General features: G+C 39.7%; 1 protein-coding gene across 1 annotated transcript in view; it reads right to left on the bottom strand.

Annotated features, from left to right (window-relative positions):
• Positions 1–2,509: 2,509 nt before the first annotated feature.
• NEB (nebulin) overlaps positions 2,510–23,986 on the bottom strand; it is a 223,551-nt gene continuing 202,074 nt past the window's right edge. The window contains exons 134-149 of the mRNA XM_008071077.1: positions 23,592–23,696; positions 22,147–22,251; positions 21,407–21,499; positions 20,728–20,820; positions 18,282–18,374; positions 17,688–17,780; positions 12,661–12,753; positions 10,885–10,977; positions 10,491–10,583; positions 10,074–10,166; positions 9,106–9,213; positions 8,816–8,999; positions 8,407–8,499; positions 6,514–6,666; positions 5,307–5,413; positions 2,510–3,119 (exon numbers count right to left, since the gene is read on the bottom strand). Coding sequence (XP_008069268.1) covers positions 2,946–3,119; positions 5,307–5,413; positions 6,514–6,666; positions 8,407–8,499; positions 8,816–8,999; positions 9,106–9,213; positions 10,074–10,166; positions 10,491–10,583; positions 10,885–10,977; positions 12,661–12,753; positions 17,688–17,780; positions 18,282–18,374; positions 20,728–20,820; positions 21,407–21,499; positions 22,147–22,251; positions 23,592–23,696 — 1,773 coding nt within the window. The 3' untranslated portion in view covers positions 2,510–2,945. The remainder of the gene's footprint in view (positions 3,120–5,306; positions 5,414–6,513; positions 6,667–8,406; positions 8,500–8,815; positions 9,000–9,105; positions 9,214–10,073; positions 10,167–10,490; positions 10,584–10,884; positions 10,978–12,660; positions 12,754–17,687; positions 17,781–18,281; positions 18,375–20,727; positions 20,821–21,406; positions 21,500–22,146; positions 22,252–23,591; positions 23,697–23,986) is intronic.

Here is a 23,986-nt window from a genome sequence, read left to right as displayed (position 1 = left end):
ATGGAGCGGATGAGCTCAGGGTTGGTGCTACCAGGCTGGTCACCAGATCAAACAAGGGCCTCACTCCAAAGTGGACTGAGCACCTTAGCAGCAGCTGGAGAAAAGCCGTATAACAGAAATGAAGTAAACAGTGATGGTGGAAGATACTGTATTAGTTTACTTGGGCTGCTGTAAGAGTACCATGAACCGGTAGAAATGTACCGTCTCATAGTCCTGAATGCTAAGACTGAAGGTATCAGTGGGGGCGGAGGAGGGGGGGTGTTTGGTTCCTTCTCAGGGTTGCAAGGAAGAATCTCGTCTTCATGTCTCCTTTAGCTGGCTTTTGCAATTTAAACGCAATTTTTGGCGTTGCTGGCATTGCCCCATCTCCATTTTCACATGTCTTTTTCCCTGTGTACCTGTTTATTTGTCCAATGCCCTCTCTATAAGAACACCAGCTCACCCTAATGACTTCATCTTAATAGCATCTGCAACAATCTTATTTCCAAATAAGATCATATTCTGAGGCACTGGAGGTTGGAGGAGGAGCGCAATACAACCTAAAATGTACATTTTTGATGTGAGATTTGGCTCAGATGTAGTCTGCAGACACATTTCCTCCCATTTATAACTTTTTTTTTTTTTGAGTTGGAGTCTCAAAAAAGCCCCACTGATACCTGTCGCCCAGACGAGTGCAGTGGCCGCTCCCGGCCACCACAGGCTCCACCTGCTGGGCTCCGGTGATCCTTCCGCCTCAGCCTTCCAAGTAGCCGAAATTACAGGCATGCGCTACCACACCCGGCTGATTTTTTGATTTATTGTAGAGATGAGGTCTCGCTGCCCAGGCGGGTCTCGAACCCTCGGGCTCAGGCAATTCACTCACCTCAGCCTCCCAAAGGCGCGGGATTACAGGCTGAGCCACCGATCCCGGCCCATTTATAACTTCTTGAAGGTGTTTCTGGTCCCAGAGGCTTTGTAGCCTTATATTCCTGTGAGTCAGTGGTGGTGGAGATATATACAAAGGACATCCCCAGTGTCATTGTACTGACAGAAATGCAAGCAGAAGGCTGGGAAAATTAGGGCATTAGATATTGATGATCAATTTTTAAGGTGTATTAATTGTGCTGTGATTAATGTTTTAAGAGTCCTATTTGAGATGCACACCGAAATGTGAACAACAGAGTTCACTTCAAAGTAATGAGAGAAGTTCATTGGAGTGAAGAGGAAACATGATTAACCCTGACTTTATGGTGGGTACAGGAGGATTCTCTAATATATATATTAGAGCTTCTGGGCTCAAACGATCCTCCCACCTCGGTCTCCCTCAGTGCTGGGATTATAGGTGTGAGCCACAGCACCTGGGCTCTACTTTTATATATATAGTCTTCTTGATACCTGTGGGGTACTTGTTTGTAGACCACCAAAACTCATTGATACTCAGGTCTCTAGTATAAAAAGACCTACTAATTGCATATAACCTATATGTGTTTTCCTGTATACTTTAAGTCATCTCTAGACTACTTCTAGTATAATGTAAATACTATGTAAATATCTGTCATACTGTATTCAGGGAATAGCCACAAGAAAAAGTCTACCTATTCAAGACAGATGCAACCATCTTTTTTCCTCTAAATATTTTTGATCCATGGTTTGTCGAAACCATGGATGCTGAACCCAAGGATACAGAGGGCCAATTGTATGTTGAAAATTTTCTAAGCTTTAAAGAAAAATCTAGAATTAAGAGATAAAAGATTGTTTTTCTAATAACTGCGAAGTGTGTTTTGGCAAACCTGTAAAGTAAATAGGACATTAAAAACTGTTGTAACTAAGACAACATATACTTTTAGGTGTTCTGAAAGTTTGGGGATTGGAAATCACAGTGGGATTGTTGCCTAATTTAATGGAAGATTGAAGACTTGGGAATGGGAAAATAGCAGTTTCTCCCACCATTAAGATGCTTAAGCATGGTCAGCCTTTTCTAGGGATTTAAGTTCCCTACAAGCACCAACTATCTTGTTCATCAAGCGAATTCTGGCATCTAGGCCAGTGTCTGGCATACAGGTGTAGTCCCTGGTCATTCGCAAGTGTGCACACTCTTTGCTAGAGTATCCACTCACTGTGAATTTCAGAGACATTAAGAAGTTTCTGGCTGAGACAGCAGGCATTACTATAGCTCTACAGTCATGGGGACAGATATTTTTGCCTTTTAGGAAAAATGGTCTGTAAACATAAGCATGAAGCTATTGTTGGTTGTCTGTGTACCCTTTGCCTTTGCCACATGCTGCCAGTTCACTGGGCATAGATGGGAAAGCTCCCTGAAGTAGGAATGGATCCCACAGCTGTTCCTAATGCTATAAGGGAAGCTTGCTGAACACCAATATAGAGTTTTGAGAATGTCTTGTGCCTTAACAATACACACCTTTCAGATAATTTTGAAGTCATTTTTAAAAGGAATTTATTTGCTTTATTGAATTGTTTTATTGGTAGATCTTAAAACTGCTAAAAATAAATAATGTTCATCCAGCAACAGGATTTATAGATTTTATTAGTCACCAGTTTATCACCAGCTTATATTAACTACCAACTTTATAACTTCGGAACTGAACTAGAAATGCAAGCAATAGCATTCCATATGCAAGGAAAAGGTGCATATCTCTACCATTTTTCCTGTAATGTGTATGACATGTTCAGAATCCCTGTTTTCGAAAAGACATAATGTTAAACCTTTTTATAATGGAGAAAGACTGGGCTGATGTAGCAATAATATTGCAGAATCTTTAAAAATGTCTTTCTGAAATTAAACTTATATTAAAGCCCAAAGGCAAGAGGATGGTACAATCATAAATAATATCGACAGAGAAAACTCCTAGGCAGCTTGAGAACCGTGGCAAAAGTGGGGAGTCTAAGCTGAAATTTTGCCTGCAGGGTGTGCAGGTCCTGCAGATAGGCGCGATGCTTAGCAATGCCTAAATCGCTTCAACGTAGTTGGCTGGAAGCATGCCGGTCCTGCCAGTCCTCTGCACAGTGCCGTACATCCAGCCTTCATCGATAGCTTGGACGTTCACGATGGCATCTCCATCCCTGAAGGACACCTCATCTGCATCAGCAGCCATGTAGTCATACATAGCACGGAAGATTTTCTATTCATGGGGACAGGAAAAAAATGAAAAATATACACTGGATTTGCAACAATTAACCCAAACACCTATTTGTAAGATCTCTCATGACTTATTCCACAATTTTTAACTGCACAAAAGAGACTATGCAACCATCACCAAGAAAGTAAAAAGGCCAGGCTCGGTGGCTCAGCCTGTAATCCCAGCTCTTTGGGAGACTGAGGCGAATGGATTGCCTGAGCCTGCCAGTTAGAGACCAGCCCAGGCAATTTGGTGAGACCTCATCTCTACAATACATCAAAAATTAGCCAGGCATGGTAGCACGTGCCTTAGTTCCGACTACTTGGAAGACTGAGGTGGAAGGACCGCCTGAGCCCAGCAGGTGGAGGTTGTGGTGGCCATGAGCATGCCACTGCACTCCAGCTGGGCAACAGAGTGAGACTCCAACTCAAAAAACAAAAGCAAAAACATAAAAAGCCACAAAATAGGAAATATTTGCAAATCATGTATCTGATAAGGGATTGGTATCTAGACTACATAAAGACATGCTACAACTCAGGTCAAAAAAAGAGAAAAAAAGGCAAAAGCTATGAAGAGACGTTTCTCCAAAGAAGATATACAAATAGCCAGCTAAAAGCACATGAAAAGATGCACACCGTTATTTATCACCAGGAAAATTCAAATCCAAACCACAATGAGATACCACCTCACACATGCCATAATGGTGATCATCAAGAAGAGGATGCAGAGAAATTGGATCCTCCATAAACTGTTGGTAGAAATGTAAAACTGCAGCCACTTTGCAAGAGTTTGACAGTTACCACATGTTAAATGTACCATATGACCCAGCAATTCCACTCCTATACCTAAATGGAATGAAAACTTAGTTCTGCACAATAATTGTATACCCATGTTCATGGCAGTGTTCATGATAGCCAAAAAGTGGATACAACACAAATACCCACCAACAGATGAATGAATACACAACATGTGGTATATCCATATAGTGAAATATTATTTGGTGGTAAAAAGAGTGAAGTTCTCACACGTGATACAACATGGATGAACCTCAAAGCATTAAAATATCTATGTACCAAAGTCCCCATGTTGTGCAGTTTCATTTGCATAAAATGTCCCAAATAGCCAGATAAAGACAGAAAGTGGATTAGTGAATGCTTAGGACTGGATGAAGCAGGGGCTGGAGATGGGGAAAGAACGTTGATGTGAACAAGTTTTTCTTTTTCTTTTTTTTTTAATGGTAATAAAAGTATTCTAAGATATAGGGAGAGTTAAACAAAAACTAATAAACAATTGATTGTGCACTTTAAATTATGAACTTGATACTATGTTAATTATACAGTCATAAAACTGGGTGCATGAATGTATATACCAAGAGAGAAAAGGGGATGTACTGTTAATTTTATTTTTGACTTTTTTCTCTCTATCGAGAAGGTCGATCTTGCGTTGAATATTTATTTTTTCATTAATTTGGGTTTGATAATAAAGTTTTCCTGGTATGAAGGTAGACCCCCCCAAATCCCTGAAATTTATTTATTAAAAATTGTGTATTTAGTCTTACATGTCTAAACTTCAGTCACCTTCAAGGTACTCGCCATTGGTTGCAGTACACCTATTGAGACACTCTTCCCACTGCTCAAAAGTTTTTGAACTTGTCAATTTTGATGCCTATTAGTACTTCTGACGTTTGTGTCACCTCAAACCACTTTGGCAAAACATTTCTCCTTGTGGACTTGTTTTCATTCAGGTATGCAAAAAAAAAAAAAAAAAGTTGCTTGGGATGAGATCAGATGAGTAGGGAAGGTGGGGTACAGGGGTTATGATGTTTTGGGTTAAAAACTGCTGAATGCTCAAAGCGGTGTGGGCAGGTGTGTTGTCAGGGTGGAAGAACCAGTCACTTGTTTGTCAGAACTTGGGACGTTTCTTGTGCAAATGGTGATGCAACTTCTCAGAACTTCCAGATAAAAACTTTGGTTGGCCGTATGATCCCGAGGAACAAATTCTGAGTCTACAAGGGGCCTGCCCGCCAAAAGATAATTCCATTTTTGGAGTCCTCTCATCTTACCATTAATATGAGAGCATTATATAAAACAGAAGGTTTGGTTTACAAAAAAAAAAAGGCTAGAAGATCTACGATCATTTTTGCACATATCAAAAATTAAGAATGATTTGAGTTTTGTATTATTGACTTACTCCAGCAGTAGATGGGTGAGATGGGATAGAAGATACAGTTGTCTGTTGTGTAGCAACAGAAGATGATCGTTGTTGGGGGAGCTCTGTTGTTTTTGCATGTTTGTAACCTGAAAAGAAGGGGGGAAATGATTTATAAGAAGAAAACATGGCTAGATATTATTTAATCTGTGTTTAACAGCTGAGCAGTATTGTCTTTTTCCCTAACTTAGAATGACTTCCAAGAAAGATGTAATAAAAGTAATGAAAATAAGACGTCTAACTTTATGTAATCCTCTACAATTCTAGTCTTTCCTCATTAGAAAACGGTATCAAGATTTTTTTTTAAATTATATTTTTACCCACGCCTGGGTGCAGTGGTTCGCACCTGTAAGCACTTTGGGAGGTGAAAGTGAATTGCTTGAAGCCAGGAGTTTGGGATCAGCATGAACCCCAGAGCCAGACCCTTTCTCAAAAATATGTACACAGCCTGGGCTTGGTGGGTCAGCCTGTAATCCCAGCACTTTGGGAGGCCGAGATGAATGGATTGCCTGAGCCTGTGAGTTCAAGACCAGCCCAGGCAACTTGACGAGACCTCACCTCTACAATAAAAATCAAAAATTAGACGGGCATGGTAGTGCATGCCTGTAGTTCTGGCTGCTTGGAAGGCTGAGGTGGAAGGATCGCTGGAGCCCAGCAGGTCGACGCTGGGGTGGCCATGAGCGTGCCACTGCACTTCAGCCTGGGCAACAGAGTGAGACTCCAACTCAAACACACACACACACACACACACACACACACACACACACACACACACAAACACACACAAACTAATACATTTTTTTAAAACTTTTTTTTTGAGTCAGGATTTCGCCCTGTTGCCCAGGCTAGGGTGCAGGAGCACAATCCTAGATCAACACAGCCTGAATTACCTGGGCTCAGGCAATTCTCCTGCTTCAGCCTCCTGAGTAGCTGGGACTACAGGCATGCACCACCACATCCAGCTAACTTTCTGATTTTTTGTAGCTACAAAGCCTTGCTTTGTTGTTCGGACTGGTCCTAAACTCCTGGCCTCAAGCAATCCTCCTGCCTCAGTCTCCAAAGTGCTGGGATTACAGGCATGAGCCGCCGTGCCTGACCAGTACTATTTTTTTACTCAAAGCATCTCTTATAGTAACCGCCAGCATGCTGGCTGGCCATGACTGCCAGAGTCAACACTATCCACTTGTACCTGTGGAGACTGCAGAGAAGAAGACGCCCCCGTCACTGTAGGTGGAGAGGTGGTGGTCGGCAGCTTCTGAGTGCTCAGACTTCTCCTCGCCTCCGCTGATGCTCAGCGCGCTGGCAGATCGAGACTGCTCCCGGCTGCGGCGCTGCGCTTGTGCTGGGAGAGACACGATTGGGAGACAGGAAGCAGAGGTGACATTTCTAGGACTGTCATGCCTAAGAGTACTTGAATCTCGGTTGTTGTTCTTTTTCAATTTAATTTTAATCTTAGAGTCGTGGGGTACAGGTGGGGATTTACTACATAAGTAGGTTGCAGCTAGGCTTCTAGCTGGTCCTCTTCTTCCTGATAGTAGACCAAGTGCTCTTTGTGTGGTCACATACCCCCCACCCTCCTCCCTCCCTCCCTCCCTAGTTGTTGTTATTTTTGGCTAAGCATGATTTTAAGTCATTTCCCATGAATTTAAACACTCATGACTCTTCTGATGTTGAGTTGTCACCCTTATTTTTCAGATGAGAGCTTAAGTGAACGGCTGAAGGTCAGAGAACAGTTAAGTGATTCAGCCAGATTTCAAATCCAATGGACAGACCTGTCCATAGCTACTCCTCCTCCCTTCCACCCCGCCCATTTTCCTGGCTCACCAAAATGAATAGATACTCACATTCAAACTCGATCTTCAACCTCTGAAGAAAGTCCTCCCTAACATTCAAGTTAATTTAGATACTCTTTCTCTGTGTTCCCACAATCCTGCGGGCAGACCTTTAAAATTGCACACCTTGGCCGGGCTTGGTGGCTCAGCCTGTAATCCCAGCACTTTGGGAGGCCAAGGTGAGTGGACTGCCTGAGTCCTTGGGTTCTAGACCAGCCTGGGCAAATTGGCGAGACCTTGTCTCTACAATAAATCAAAAGTTAGCTGGGCATGGTAACGTATGCCTGCAGTTCCGGCTACATGGGAGACTGAGGAGGAAGGATCGCCTGAGCCCAGCAGGTCAATGCTGAGGTGGCCATGAGTGTGCCAGTGCACTCCAGCCTGGGTGACAGAGTGAGACTCCAACTCAAAAAAAAAAAAATTGTATGCCTCAGGGTGTGACCATGGATTTACTCATTTCTCTTCATCAGTAGACCAGAGTATAAACCCTTTGAGGGTGAACACTACATTTTTTATTTTTTTATTTTTATTTTTTTGAGTAGGAGTCTCACTCTGTCGCCCAGGCTGGAGTGCAGTGACACGTTCATGGCTCACCACAGCCTCGACCTCAAGCAATCCTCCCACCTCAGCCTCCCGAATAGCTGGGACTACAGGCAGGCACCATCACACCCAGCTAATTTTTTGAATTTTTGTAGAGATGAGGTCTTGCTATGTTGCTCAGGCTGGTCTCCAACTCCTGGGCTCAAGTCATTCTCCCACCTCGGCCTCCCAAAGTTCTGGGATTACAGTCGTAACTCACTGCACCAGGCCTGGTTTTACTTTTTATCATGAATAGAAGGCATAATGGTATGCAGCCTGCTTTGCTGAATGAATAATCTTCCTTGGCACAAGAGAGCTCAGAAAGTTCCTAAAGGTCAAATCCATTCTTTTCCCTTTGCCTATATATCTTATTTTCATTATTCTCTGAAAGAAAGATTTACTACCTTTTTGGCTTAAATAAAAAAGTAGAAATGACAATAACGGAGCCTGAAGGAGATGTGCACTGAGGGAGTGAAACAAAAGCGTTTCCTAGCTCAAATTCATCTAGGAAATGAGTCTGGTTCACTAGTGAAATGAGGTGTTTTTATGCCAAATAAACAATTCAGAAAATTGAAAACCCTGGAGGGAAGGAACTTCAGAACCTACAAGTCATTGACTGCAGCCCACTAAAAGGTGAGGTTTATGTTGTAAGCCTTTGCAGCACCACATACCATTAACCATGCGCAAACTTCGGGACTGAATGTTGTCTTCTGCTGGATCATAGTCAAAAACTGAACCAGGATTAGTACGCCAGACACGGAAACCTGAAAGGAAACCAGTGATCTTGAACGGGTGTTCTTAGCCTTTTCTAATAACGTGAAAACCAAGCATGAGTTTAAACAATCACAGGAGGATTGAATCACTCTTATTCAGCTTAGGTCCTAGGTCTTGCCTTCTCCTCAAAGAGCAAAGATAAGGTAGAAGAGATGTCAGCTTTGCACATTGTGAGATTCTAAGCGCTTTCTTGCACATTGATGAAAACAGATTGAGGTCCTCTGTACTTTGATTTGACGTAGATAATGTCACTTTTGTTCTTCTATCCCCACTTAAAGTCAATCCCTTCACTCCAGGCACAGTTACCTGTAATAGTCTCCTGGTCCTGGTCATTCCGTTTTTGTTCCATTTCTACCACTTTCCTCTGAATACCTCGGTAGTTAATGTCACTGAAGTCCTGCATGTTCTTCTTGACTCGTTCAGTGATAGGATCTGTCACCACTGGTGTGAAGCAACCCTTGTTCTTCTCAAAGTCTTCATGATATTTCACCTGAAATGTCGTGAGTGTGCTTTATGAAAACACGATGGTGTGACCACTGCCTTTGCCACAAGTTCCCTCAGGCCGGCCAACCCACCCTGAAGAACTCCAGACTCACCGTTGAGATGTGCCGCTGAGTCTCCCTCACCCGTCTCATCTCAGGGGTATCCAGCACATAGGCAGCTTTGCCTTGGATTTGTTTCCGGAAGCTATCAGAGTAAAGAACCTGATCGAGGAGAGACCATTAGTGAGGACAGGTCGTGATGCTGTCCTAAATCGGAAGCCTCTACAGCCTTTCCAACAGATAGAGCTAGTGGAAGAGGCAGAGTCAATTGAAAGAACCCACTGGACCAGCAGTGGTGCAGGCTAACCTGAGGATGGGGTGGGGCTAGCCACAGAAGAGAAAGGACTTGTTTTGACTTTGAAAATGAAAGCTTCATTTTCAAAGGAGAAGGGACACAGTCTAATTTTGAAAGAAAAAGGAAGAAAGTGACTTCTTGAATTGGCTAAGAATTGTAACATCCGCACCAACATATTTGAGAGCATTTGGCACTAAATCTGATACCAAAAGGAATTTGAAAGAAGCGTCCTTTAAAACAAGCAATCTTTTTTCTTAGTTTATGTCCAGATTTCAAAAACCAGTATGCTATTAAAGAAATCTAAGTCCTTCAAACACAAAAACCCAAAATATCAAAGCCAAAGAAGGCATCTGATTACCTGTTTTGTAAAGTATCTTAAAGGCGAGCAGAAGATTCAGGATGTTAGGAAGTAAATTTGTTACAGTTGGTTATGAAAAACTACCTCATATAAAGTAATAAGAGAAAGAAAACACTGGCAATTAACTTATTATGTTTAGTATGATCATTTGAAATGAAAAAGCACAGTTATGTCATTTTTAGTGTAAATTTTCAGTTGAATAAGAAAGTGCATTTTATGATGTTAAAATGTTATTTTCCAAGACGTTGCATTTGTCTCTCTTTTTAAATTTTAGTGTGTTTTTCAGTTGAATGAGAAAGGCATGTTTTTATGATGTTAAAATGTTATTTTCCAAGTTGTCGCACTCCTCTTATGTAATCCTAGAAATACCGAGCTAATGTTTTCTTGGTTGCGCTTAGCTCTCTCCATCTCTGGAGTGACAGGTGTCGGAGTTGCTTTGCTCATGTTCTCTTTGTACAACACCTAGGGGAGCCAAAAGAGCATCCAGGCATCAGAGAGCAGAAAACCAGTTCTGAAAATCATCACTTAGCTGGTGTTACGGCTCAATTATATCACACTCTATCAGAAACACCTCAGGAAGGTAAAGCCATTAAAATGTTATGGTAGAAAGCAAAAGATTAAGAAAGAAGTAAAAATCAGTATGAGATGGTGGGGTTGGTTTGTTGTTTTTAAATGGTCAGGGAAGAATTTTAAAAGGTATACAAAAGTTTTGGAAACACTGTGAGATGAATTAGTGGTATAACCATGTGTTAACATTTTCACAATTAATTTTTCTCTCTGAAATACCGAGCTAAAGTTCTCTTGATTGCGTTTGATTCTCTCCATCTCGGGAGTAAAGGGTGTGGGGGTTGCTTTCCCCAGGTTCTCTTTGTATAACACCTGTGAGATACAAGTTGGACCCGAAAGTCACAAGGAGGCAATAGTCACTATTAAATATAGTGTAATTTGGAGGGGAAACACCATGTTTATCTATTGATATTAGTAAGAACCCCTCTCAAAAAGAAAGCTTAAAAACAGTTAATGGCAACTGTAAATGTAGTATGATATTTATAGGAGACAAGAGTAACAGGCGTTTTTGTTGTTGTTGTTGTTTTTTAAACCTGGGATGGGGTTAGAAGCAGGCCAAACTGCAGAGGTTACTTTGCAAAACTAAAAGCACTTTCATTTTTCAACACAATACCGAGCTAATGTTTTCTTGATTGCGTTTGACTCTCTGCATCTCAGGAGTGACAGGGGTTGGGGTGGCTTTCCCCACATTTTCTTTGTACAAAACCTATGTGAGTCCAATGGATCCAAAAAGAAAAAAAGAAGTTACCAGTTACCAAAAGAGAAAATGAAACAGATAACTTTTGGTGATGCTCAGGGCCCCAAGTCAATTGGCCAAAAAGGTTAGGTGGAAAGCATTATTTTTCCAAAGGAAATTGAGTGTAGTTATAGCAAGGCACACGATTCCAGGCTAAGACCCTGCCCTGAAACCATGGCAGACTGCAAGAGAGAACTGCAGGGCTCCCCAGAGGATTGCGAGACCGCCATCATTTTACCGCTAGTCTATGAGTATCAAGGCCCTGACAGGTCTTCTAAACAGGAGCTACGGGCCCAGGCTGGAACCACACTAAGAAGCTTGAGGTTACTCCCAACGTAACAGCTGGTTATGGCCTGTCTTGCAGCAGTTAAACTCTTATAGACATACCAGTCAATTTGTAGGCCTTCAGACAAAAAAGGGTTGCTCCTACCCCTGTTTTCCTTGCTATCCTCTGTCGCTCTGCTTCTTGCTTAAGTTTAGTACAACATCAAGCTTATCACTAAGGAAAAATGTTTTGGGCACTTCTATCACTATCATGGAAAATAAGTAGGAAACATGAAACAGAAATGCATCATGGTAAATCCTCAACCTCCATATCTCATCTCAGAGTCATTCATAGAAACACGGGAGACTTAGGAAACGGCATTCAAGAGGAAGAATTCCGTTGAAGTAGTGATTCTCAGAGTGGGGGCCTTGGACAGTAAGGTCAGTAACACCTGAAAACTTGTTAGAGGTGCAAATTCTCTGGCTCTGCACCAGACCTACAGAGTAAGAAACGGTGGAGCAGGACCTAGCAATCTGCGTCCATAACCCTCCAGGTAATTCTGAGGCATGCTCATGTTTTCGAAGCACTGTGCTCAAATTTGGAGAAACCTGCAGATGGTATAAATGTGGAGTGCCACAAGGTTGTTCACTACTGAAAGCCGAAGTCCCCACACAAACCTCAATCCCCGGGTGATTTATAAACATATATAATATCGTAAAGCACAAGCTTACAGGAAGTGGTTTACTACAGTTAGCAGTTAAAGGCCATGACAAAACAAAAGAACAACAAGAAAAGGAAAACTGGTGAAACAAAAAGTCATTCTAGTGACACTTTGCTTTTTAAGTAAATTGACAATCAATTGCCAAAACTACTACTGGATCATAATTTATATCATTATCCTTGAAGGAGAGGATCGGGGATTATTTTTCCCAAGGTCTCTTTGTCCAAATCTGACAGGGCTGATTAGAACCAAAGTCATCAACATAAAAACACAACAAAATCACAACTCTGATACTCAAGATAGAACCCTGTTATGCTTCACCATACCACCCCACACATCCAGATCCCGAATTTCAAAGGTATGTAAAACAAAGAGACCTTGAGGGTAATGGATAGAGAGTAAGTTTGGGGAGAGATAAGCAAAAGAATGCTTTATTGGAAAATCTGTTACTTCTTGATATTAGAACTTTCAATTACGGATTAAAGCAATCTTGTTATTATGGGGTTAGGCTAGGAGTAGACCAAAAGAAAGAAGAATAAATGTGGTAATGAAATTCACAAGATTTAAGTTGTCTTTAAACAGTAGGATTAATATGTATTATTTTAAACCGTAAACATTTTAAAAATCATTAAAAAAGTAGTTTTTTATTCTTTTCTTGCCAAAGTACCGAGCTAATATTTTCTTGATTGTGTTTGACTCTCTCCATCTCTGGAGTCACAGGTAAAGGGGTTCCCTTGCCCATGTTTTCTTTGTATAACACCTGTGCGACAAGAAAGCATCCAGAAAAACAACTATAAGTAATATTTAATCGGGAGACTTTGAGAGTGAGGTCAACTTCCTTGTTAGGAAACAACACAGTAGCCCAAAGGACCAGGAGTTATAGCTGACAAGATGCCACATACTACTTTAATGGAAGCCATTATTGGGATGGGGAATCTGCACCCTCCGGGGAAGCAAGGACCTCAGCTGCTGGGGAAAGGTTGTCAGAGTTATCCATGTTATTTTATTTTTTGTTTTTTTCATTTCCATGAGCATGGTGCCACCTAAACCACAACATGGGGCTTTGAGATTGTTAGAAATTGTTTTTGTTGTTATCCACACACACTCAAAGACTCATTATTTTTTTCAAGTGTTTTAAAATATCAGTTGAAGTAAAAAATCAAAATTAACTGTATTACAGAAATGAGAAAGTACATCCTTTTACTAAGTAAGATACACTAGAAGCAAAGGAAGGGAACTGGGTTTAAGAAAAGAAGAAATGTTAAGGATCAGTTTAATGCTGAGGTTAAGTGGCATATATTTTTCCCCTTCTTTCCAAAATACCGAGCTAAGGTTTTCTTGATTGTGTTTGACTCTCTGCATCTCAGGGGTGAGGGGAATTGGAATTCCTGTTCCCAGGTTTTCCTTGTATAGCACCTGTGTGATAAGAAAGCATCCAGAACAAAGAGCCATCAGTCACCCTCCCTGGGTTGAAGAAAAGGATAATATGTTAAGGATCAGTCTAATTCTGAGGATAAGTGGCATCCTTTCCCCCCCTTTCTTTCCAAAATACCGAGCTAAGGTTTTCTTGATTGTGTTTGACTCTCTGCATCTCAGGGGTGAGGGGAATTGGAATTCCTGTTCCCAGGTTTTCCTTGTATAGCACCTGTGTGATAAGAAAGCATCCAGAACAAAGAGCCATCAGTCACCCTCCCTGGGTTGAAGAAAAGGATAAATGTTAAGGATGTCTAATTCTGAGGGTAAGTGGCATCCTTTTCCCCCTTTCTTTCCAAAATACCGAGCTAAAGTTTTCTTGATTGTGTTTGACTCTCTGCATCTCAGGGGTGATGGGGATTGGAATTCCCGTCCCCAGGTTCTCCTTGTACAGCACCTGTGTGACAAGCAAGCATCCAGAGCAAAGAGCCATCAGTCACTTCCTCCGACTTTGGAGCAGTTGGGAGTAGGAGGGGAGGAAGGAAGAGAATGAGTTAGAGGAAGGGAAATACCGGAAGCTTTTAAGTTCAACCTGTATGAGCCTAAAGACATCCTCAAAAGCAAAGGAATGCAGGAAAGAGCAGCGGAAACTAAGAAATATGAAAGGAAAGTTTTGTTATTTTTGTTGTTTGAACTAATCTCTGCAGCAACTGAGCAACGAAGAGCACCAGGAAAGGGAGTGATTAGTTTTCCCCAGCTTGTTATGAGGAGTGAAAAAATAATAACAGACGAGACAAAAACCAAACCAAGGAAGGTGTTTTTGATGTGAAAATGCTATTAATAAATCACCTAAGGCTATTTGGGTTTTACAAACATTGTACATATGAAGAAACATACACATAAATCTTCTTTTGTTTACTTTCAAAAGAAGTCAAAGTATTTAATTTTTAGTTTGGGTGGAATATTTTGGGAAGGATTATGTTTAAGGTAAATGGAGAGACATGAAAAAAGTGCTAAAAACAAACAAACAAACAAACAAACTTCATAATATCTGTACAAATACCAGTAGAGACAGAGAAGGTTAGAATAGGAATTGAGGATCTTTGCAGAATAATTATTTTAAGCTTTAGGTTCAGATCAAATTTGCCAAAGCAGGATAATTGTGGATGCTTAGACACTGAGGATGTTACGCTTTTAAAAGCTGGAATATAATACTAAATACTTTTAAAAATTAAGTCAAATGGTTGTATTAATGTTTAACCACAATGGGGAAACTGATTCATAGGAAATGGCGGCATTAAGTTGGGAACAAGACGGGTCAAATCTTTTATTGGGATAAGTTGATTAGATTTTTAAAATCTAGCCATTAATCTTTTAAAAACATTTTTTAAATAGTTAAAGGGATTTTTATTATTTTTTAAAATACCGAACTAAAGTGTTCTTGATTGTGTTTGACTCTCTCCATCTCTGGAGTGATGGGGATCGGAATCCCTTTTCCAACGTTTTCTTTATACGACACCTGTGTGACACAAGAAAGCATCCAGAAAAAACAAGAGCAGTCAAAACAGCCCTTTCGTCCATCTTGTAGGGAACCTAGTATGAGACTATAGACATCAAACAGGAAAGACAAATTCTCCACATTAACCTTTCTGGTCAGCACAGATCTGGCTGAGAACATGTTTTTTATTTCCTTAGCTGAAGGACCAGAGTACTTGATGTTCATCTTTTTACTCTAATATGATTATAAATGCTTATTTCCTATGTGAGAAATTAAGGGAAAAATATAAATATTCAGTATGCAATAGAAAAATAATTTTTAGTTAAATTAGCAAATATTTATTTTCCCTACACAGAATCTCTGTCTTACAGTATAACAGATATTTACAACCCCAGACCAAATCTATGCAATATGGCAAACGTGATCTTTGTTGAATAAATTCAAGTTGTCGAGTCAAAAAGTCAATGTATTAATATACAGTATTTTAAAATTTTTTCCACAGTATCTAAAAGGTCTATGCACCACTGGACAATTTTGCCTAAATGCAACCTGTGTACAGATTAACACAAATGGTTGCTTTAAAAAAAATATAGAAGTTGTCCAGAACCATTCGGATCATTAAGCTTTCAAATAGATACAAATAATAGTATACTTACTCTAATGTAGAAAAAAATAATTTTCTAAAAATCTGAAAATTGAAGCAAGCCTTCTAATAAAAGGTATAATAATAATAATGAACCCACAAGGAAAACAATGACTATAACATTCCAAAAGACATTCATTTATATGGAAAATTCAACCAAAGTGAAGGACTGTTAGTGAATAATAATTAAAAACAAAACAGAACAAAAAGACAGTGGGACCAAAGAAAGTTGCTGATCTAGTGACATGAAAGAATCAAACTTTTCAAAAATATTCACACCAACAAAAACATATTGGATTAATCCTCACCTCTCCCCCAAAAAATTCATCTAAATTTTCCTAATGACATCTGATTTTCCATCTCAGACAAGTGAACTTAACATCCTTATATAGAAGCTTCACAGACTATTTGTATATTACAGAGTTTTTCAGCAACAATGAGATTAATAGAAGCAAAAATAACATTACATATAAACTCATGATCTGATTTGTGTCATTTAAAAAAACCAGAAGGCCTGTATTTCTAATTAAGAAATGGCCTGTTTAGGTCAAGTATCAAAATAAGATTGCTGTTGTTTCAATATTGAGCAATTTTCTTTTTTGGTGCTACTGTTTATCTGGATAGGGTCTATGTTAAGGCGATCCCTGTTCCTAAGCAAGAATCACTATTTCTACACATGGGCTTCCTGTCATCTGGAATCTTTTCTTGCAATTCTAATCCAGAAACAACAGATACAAAGCGATCTAGGTAAATAAGTGCTCCAGTGTTCGGGTTTTCCTTTTTAGAAATCAGTTCACTTCAAAAGTCCCAGCAGTAACATAAGGGTGAAAAGAGAAGGAAAGAAAGCAATGAGACATTTTAAGGAACTATTCTAGAAAGTATAAAATGTTAGAATTAAATGGTGAGTTGGAGATCTGGAAAACAGAAGGATTCAGTTGGTGAGGTTAAAAAAAAACATCATTTTGTTAAATTGATTATTATAAAGGGACTCATAATGAAAAGTTTTGTTTTATAGAAATTATTATTATTTTTAATATGTCATTAAAGGAACTTTCTCCCAAATACCGAGCTAAAGTGTTCTTGATTGCGTTTGACTCGCTCCATCTCAGGAGTGACAGGTAGGGGGGTCCCCTTGCTCAAGTTCTCTTTGTACAATATCTGTGTGCACAAAACCAACAGTCAAATCAGTTTGGAGCCATCTTTTAGGTAGACCGAGCCTTCAAAAAATGTCTATAAAAGCATTTTTGTTTGTTTGTTTTTATGATTTAGTAAAATAGACCTAAATAAGTTTGAGATCCCCTTTGAACACTCAGTCGCACACAATATGATGTCTGTCTCTAGGAGGCATCTGTATATACATAGCTTCCAGACTGCAGGCAGGAGTGGCTTGACTTACATAGGCCTTCTCTCAAAGACAGAAGGATTGATTAGAACTTAAATAGCATCCAAGTTCATTGAACTTAATATCCATAATGAGTTGCTGGTAAATTAGGGAACCAAAAGAAGGAAAGAGAGAGAAAACGAGTGGCAGAGGTTTGGGGGAACAAAATTAAATTAATAGGTATTAAAAGCTAAATAAATATTAGCTTTCAATGATCCCGAAAATTTTCCAAAGGGAAGATCACTTATATCTTGCATGGTATACAAAAAAATTAGCTGAGACAAGTAAATTTGTACTTCTGCGTTATTATGAATTACTGAGTTGTCTTTCAGTGAAAATGTTTAAGACTGATATTCCTTTAAGAAAAGCTGCAAACACAAAGAATACATCAAACAGAGCACAAAAAATACAAATAAAATTCGAATGAACATCATCCTTTTGAAAGGGTGTTAGATTTTACTTGACATGTACCACACCAGTTAGAAACACCTACTGTTATTAGTGGATTGGAGGACGGCAATCGAGTATTACAGGCATTTAAGGAAAGTGATAAATATCTATGTTTTAGGAAAACACAATTAAATTTCACACCAGACCTAAAGTAAATACTAAATTAGATTTGGGTTGAAAACTGAGATTATATTTGGTATTATTGTTTTCAATATATAAATTTAGTAATTTTACATTTGTAATATGTTATTATTTTATATAAGAATTAAGGGATTTTTTTTTTTTTTTTTTTTGCCCCCTAAGAAATACCGAGCTAAAGTTCTCTTGATTGCGTTTGACTCTCTCCATCTCTGGAGTGATAGGTGTTGGGATTCCTTTCCCCAGATTTTCTTTGTACAAAACCTGTGAGATACAAGAAAGTACCCAGAGAACATTCAAGACATGCACAGAGATTAAGGAAGGGAGGAAACTGGGATCAGGGCAACATGTGAGGAGGGAGTTTTTTTTTTTTTTAGTAAGCTACATTTAGTAAGGATAATGTTTTTACTTTTGTACTTCACAATTTTAAGGATGAGCTCTACAATGCTAATTATGGAAATTAAGAAATACAATGGAAAGTACGAGTTATAGGACATAAGTATAATGATGAGGACTCGTGTTAATTCTACTTACAGTATTTCAGGTCTACATAGTCACACTAGTCAATTGCTGAAAATGTTAAAGTATAATCAGAAATATGAGTCATTTTGTATTAAGTTGAGATGGTTTTGTTCAGGTAATAGTATACACACACAGACACACACAGAATTCCTGTTAAGAGGTTACTTTTTTAAAAGGATGATGGGTTATTCTGGTCAATTTTTTAATGGGAAATAGTTTCTTATTTGATATATTTATAAATACCGAGCTAAAGTTCTCTTGATTGCGTTTGACTCTCTCAATCTCTGGAGTGACAGTGGTTGGAATGCCTGTTCCCAAGTTCTCTTTGTACATAACCTGTAGAAATAATTAGAATACCCCAAAAGGTAAAACGACCATGAACCCTTTAGATTGCAGCTATAATAAAGACTACTTGGAAAGTCAAAAACTATCTAGTTCTCAAGCAGAACACTAAAAGTATGAGGAAAAGAAATTCCATACATATTTATGTTCTCTCTTCAAAAGTGGTAATTTCACTACCTTGGAAACAGGATACCAATTATGCATTTTCCATAACCAACACTTAGTACATTCCTAAACTGCATCAAAAAATGATAATAAATTTAACAATGAGAAAAATCTACCCGTTTTATTGCATCCAGTTTCATGCCTTGAACATTGTAGGTCAGCAGAAGACTTGTACTTAATGACTAGATTTTTGGGTTTAAAATTTTCTAATCATGATATTCTATTCCTTCAGAATTGTTGAGAATGTTGTGTTTGCTTTGTATTTTCTTTTCTTTCTTTTTTTTTGAGTTGGAGTTTTACTCTGTCGCCCAGGTTGGAGTGCAGTGGCACACTCATGGCCACCCTAGTGCCAACCTGCTGGTCTCTGACTATCCTGCCGCCTCAGCCTTCCAAATAGCCAGAACTACAGGTGCATACTACTACGCCCAGGCTAATTTTTGATTTATTGTAGAGATGAGGTCTGCCCAGCTGGTCTCGAACCCATGGGTTCAGGCAATCCACTCGCCTCAATCCTCCCAAAAGTGTATTTTCTAATGAACATTCCTAGCTGGCTTCTAGCCTATAGATACTCTTGGTATGAGGAGACTTAATTAGTTTATTTTCAGGAAGATCTTTCCCTGACATTTTTAGTGATAATTGCTGGATCAAGCAAACTAGTGTTTTTTGAATGGAGAGAAGTCTATATTTTTTAGGGGTAGTATCAAAGGGCTACACTTCTTAATGCAAAGGGTAAAGAACATCCATTTTTTGAGCCTCTGCCCCATTCCCTTTTAATGTCAAGAATTTTCACCCTGAAGGAAATGAACAGGTTATTTTTAAGTGGATGGAGTCTATGGTGTATAAGTGCACAGAGTAGGGAGAAAAAACTAAGGGTTTGTGTCACCAATTAACTTCTAAAGTCAGTGACAACAGAGATTGCTTTGTTTCTAAAGTCAGTGACAACAGAGATAGCTTTGTTTTGCTAGGAAATGTTTAGGAATCTTTGAAATTCTACCATCTTAGTAACCAAGTTGCATTTCTTTACCCAGCGAGACAGCAGAATGATGGGACATAAGCACAAAACAAAATTAGAGAAAGGCAAGATGTAACAATCAAAAGGGTGGATTGCCTGAGCCCACGGATTCAAGACCAGCCCTGGCAATTTGGTGAGACCTCATCTCTACAATAAATCGAAAAAATAATAATAAAAATTAGCCAGGCATGGTAGCGTGCGCCTGTAGTTTCGGTGGCTTGGAAGGCTGAGGCAGAAGGATCAGTGGAGCCCAGCAGGTCGATGCTGGTGTGACGGTGAGTGTGCCACTGCACACCAGCCTGGCAATGAAGTGAGACTCCAACTCAAAAAAAAAGCTCCAAAGGAGCCCTGGGCTAGTTTTCTCGGGTTAGTTGACACAAAACTCTAAAACGAAGATTGTAACACAAGGAAACCAGAGTAAAAGGAGTAAGAAGGGAATGAGATCTAAATAATATGAACAACCTGCAAGAGAAACATCAAGTATCCTTTAATGGAAATCGAATAGAGTTCAGTCCTCCAATGTCCAGAGGAATCTCTAAAACCAAGGTCCTCAGCTTTTATTGGCCATAAACTATTTCTCAAATATTAACTGCTTAGAATTTGCTTATGATGGGAAAGGAGGTCTTGGTTTAGAGACGGGACTCACCTGACAGAAGGTAGAAGAAACGTGCTAACCCGATAATTCAGATGTAGGGACACCCTCCCCCAAACACAGTAGGCAGATCACAGCCTGCACCTTAAACATGTGCTACATTTACAAGGTAGAGAGAGCAGAGAATTCAGGGCGAGAACCTTGACAGGGAGGGGAGATGGCTCCATAGACTTTCCGAGTCCACTAGGTCCTTCCTGGACACTGGGGAATTCTATCTAAAATTATTTGATATTACTTTTATGTTTTTGCATATATGCTTTTGTTAAATAACTTGAGATCATCCCAATCACCTTATTACTGCCATGAGGACCTTTTGACTTTGGAAACACATGGTATGATGATCAATTAAGAAGCCAAATTCCTAGATTAAGTAAAAACAGAAGTTTCCTATCTACGTTTGCGACCTGTTGTGCCCCTTCAGGACTAAGGGAGGATTTACAACATCCCCAGTGCTTGGAATTTTTGGTGGCGGGGGAGGTGGCCAGTCATACACGCATGCCAAGGGGATGGGCTACTACCGAGCTAATATGCTTCTGGGTCTCCTTGACACGTTTCACTTCAGGCAGGTCAGGGATTGGAATTCCTTGTCCAATTGCTTCCTTATACTTCACCTGCAGATATACGGGAAAAGAAAGGTATCATGACATGCTGGACAGTTATTGCTTTCAATGTGTATGCGCATTTGATTTTTAAAATCACAATTTAAATAACACAAGTTCTGTACTTGGTGTGAATGGGGCCACACAGATTATTCAGATATTGGGGCAGAAGGAGAACACTTCTGAGGACAGGGACACCTGTTCTCTCACTCATCTCTCTGGGGCAAGAGTGGGGACTCCTACTTACTGTAGCACATTATCTTTCATGTATACTCCAGTGTGTTTATGCCCAAGAGTTCATTTAACTAGGACAGATAGATTCACATACATGTATCCAGGAAGGTCAATTCTTTGACTCTAACATATTCTGCTTTCTCTCAAGCCTCTCTGTGTTTCATATCTAACCCCTCTTCCAGGAAAAGAGCCAGGGCACTGCAGTGAATGTGAGAGGATTCTAACTGTCAGCACACACCATGGGCGATGGCACACGGCCACTTATTTAGGCAACATAAGTCGTTTCAGGTGACAACTCAGGAGGGTCACTATAGAGTATCAAAGGGAGACAGACAATAATGAAAGTGAGTTGTCGTATCTTTACCGAGCTAATGTGGTCCTGCGTTTGCTTCACTCTCAACATCTCGGGTGTCTTTCCAATTGCCGTTCCCGGTGAGACATCCTCTTTATATAGAACCTGGGCATTCAGAATCAGGACATTGTTACACAGAAGAAAGGAACGCCCAGTAATTCATGGAGGAAGACTAGGACAAATGGCTTTTGTGAAAACGGAAGACATTAGACAATGTTCCCAGGCAAGTGCTGGAGCACCACGTCTGATGTCTCCCATGTCACTATCAGTGACTCAAACAAGATATATAACACAAATCACTTCCCAGATCTTGAGGTTTCTTCTAGGATTATTCTACCATATTAATACAGGATGAGAACAAACAGAATATGCTGACCAACAACAAAACCTTCCCATACGAAACACAAAATTCATTAAAGAAATGCAAAATCAATCAGTTATTTTGGGGAAGGATAGCAAAAGAAATCACAATGTCAAAAAGAAATCCATCTTCTTGAAGCAAGACAAAACATGTTACTGCTCTGGGATTAAAAGTTTTAAAAAGAAAGAAAAGTTACTTTGTTAGCAGATTTAAGTTATTTCAAATGGTCTCTAGAGAGATGATTTTGGAGCAAAGTATGGGGAATTTTAACAAATATCCGCTAGCATTAACTGAGGAGGTTAGATGTTAATCATCTGTAACAGTGTGAGACTAGTATATTTTAAAAGAATTATTAGGTTAGCATTAAATGGAAAATAAATAGTACATATACCGAGCTGAAATTCTTTTGATTTTCTTTAACACGCAGTATTTCTGGCGTGTCCTGAACAACTGTAATTTTTCCTTTACTGTTTTTAAGATCACACTGGTATTGGAGCTATAAAAAAGAGTAAACATCTTGTTAAGATTTCAACATTGTTTTGTTTTTTTAAAAAAAACTCTCCTATAATATGTAAAGAAAATTAACATCCAACATATTTTTTAAAAGTCTATGCCATAGTAATCATGGTCTGATAGCCCAAGGAAAGTGATTTGATAAGAATTTTGTGGAGAAACTAATTTATAAAGCCTTGTGCAAAACCAAGTTTTTGTTTTTTTAAAAAAGATCCCTTGTCTAGGTTTAACTTTGAAAAAGACAATGTTACCACTAATAAAAGACAGTGATCATTCATATTCAGTAACAAGAAGCCACTGATAGGATTTAGGACCCCAAAATATGGCACTGTGGCATTTGAGAAAACAGCAGAAGGAGTGTCTTTCTGACCTTCTCTTGCAGTTTTTTCCTGAAGCAGATAATAAAATAATTCCGTGACCTTTCTCTAAAGTAAGTTATAAACTCCTTATTCTAGAAGGGTCCTCCCTAGACCCAGAGGAAAGGAGCCAAAGACACAAAGATGTTAAGAAGAATCTGAACCAAAAAACCTGGCTATATTTCCCCAGTTTATTACCATTAGATCATACCTCCTTCATCCAACCATGCTTCTGCATGACTGTTCATAAAAATATAGATTTTTCTGCTTCTTTGGGTCTTCATTTCTGAAGCCTCACGCATGTAAAATTTTTGTTTTTATTTGAGACAGGGTCTCGCTCTGTTGTCCACACTAGAGTTCAGTGGCATGATTACAGCTCAATGCAGCCTCAAACTCCTGAGCTCAAGCAATCCTTCCACCTCAGCTAACAGGTAGCTAGGACTACAGAGCATTCCACCACACCTGGCTAGCTTATTTTTTAACTTTTTTTAGAGACTAAGTCTCACTATGTGGCCCGGGCTTGTCTGGATCTCCTGCCCTCAATTAATCCTCCTGCTTCAGTCTCCCAAAGGGCTGGGATTACAGGCGTGAGTCACCTCACCTGGCCTTATCATTATTGTTATTACTGGTTGTAGTTCTAGTAGCAGTAATGTTTTCTTCTTAACCTGTCTTTTGTTATAGGGTCTCAGCAATGAACCCTGCAATGATGGGTGCAGAAAAGAAATGACTTTTTCTCCCTCACACCACCGACAAAGCCACAGATGAGTCTTCTATACTGAGATTGAGGATTGAAATAGAAGATGAGCCCAAAGAAGAATGGGGCATACACACTTCCTAGGGCACAGGTGGGAGTCGTGGAGCGCTGCACAACAGCCCCACTGCAGGCAGAGACACCCAAGTCCGGGCCCACGCCTCCTCAGCCTGTCCAGGTACTGTGGGCTGTGCCTTAGAGTCGAGAAAAACTTACAAGGCTGAAGTTCTTTTGGTTCTCCCGCACTCTCTGCATCTCTGGGGTGTCCAAAACTGTCTCATAATATGACATGGACTTCTCAGCATCTTCCTTGTACTTTTTCTGGGAATAGATGTCAAGAAATAAGGAGAGTGAACATCACAGGGATATAGGCCAATGAGACCTAAATAGCTCTTCCGGCTCAGCAGGGTCCTTTGAATTTTCTTGACTGTCCAAGGACATTAGAGTGTTATAAAGCAGAGCCCTCTTGGTTAATGAGGACTATGCCTGTTTCTTTCAGGAGAACTGAGGCAGGGCATTTAATAGAACCCACTGTGACAATCCACATGGGAGAGATCACAGCCAATGAAGTCCAGGGAGGGAGATGGATGGAGCCATTTTTTTTTTAAAAT

This window comes from Carlito syrichta, unplaced genomic scaffold, assembly GCF_000164805.1.
Source record: "Carlito syrichta isolate Samal-C Ts95f unplaced genomic scaffold, Tarsius_syrichta-2.0.1 Scaffold314111, whole genome shotgun sequence".
Lineage (NCBI taxonomy): Eukaryota > Metazoa > Chordata > Mammalia > Primates > Tarsiidae > Carlito > Carlito syrichta.
The sequence above is the reverse complement of the archived record's forward strand: the minus strand, read 5'-3'. Positions and strand labels throughout refer to the sequence as shown.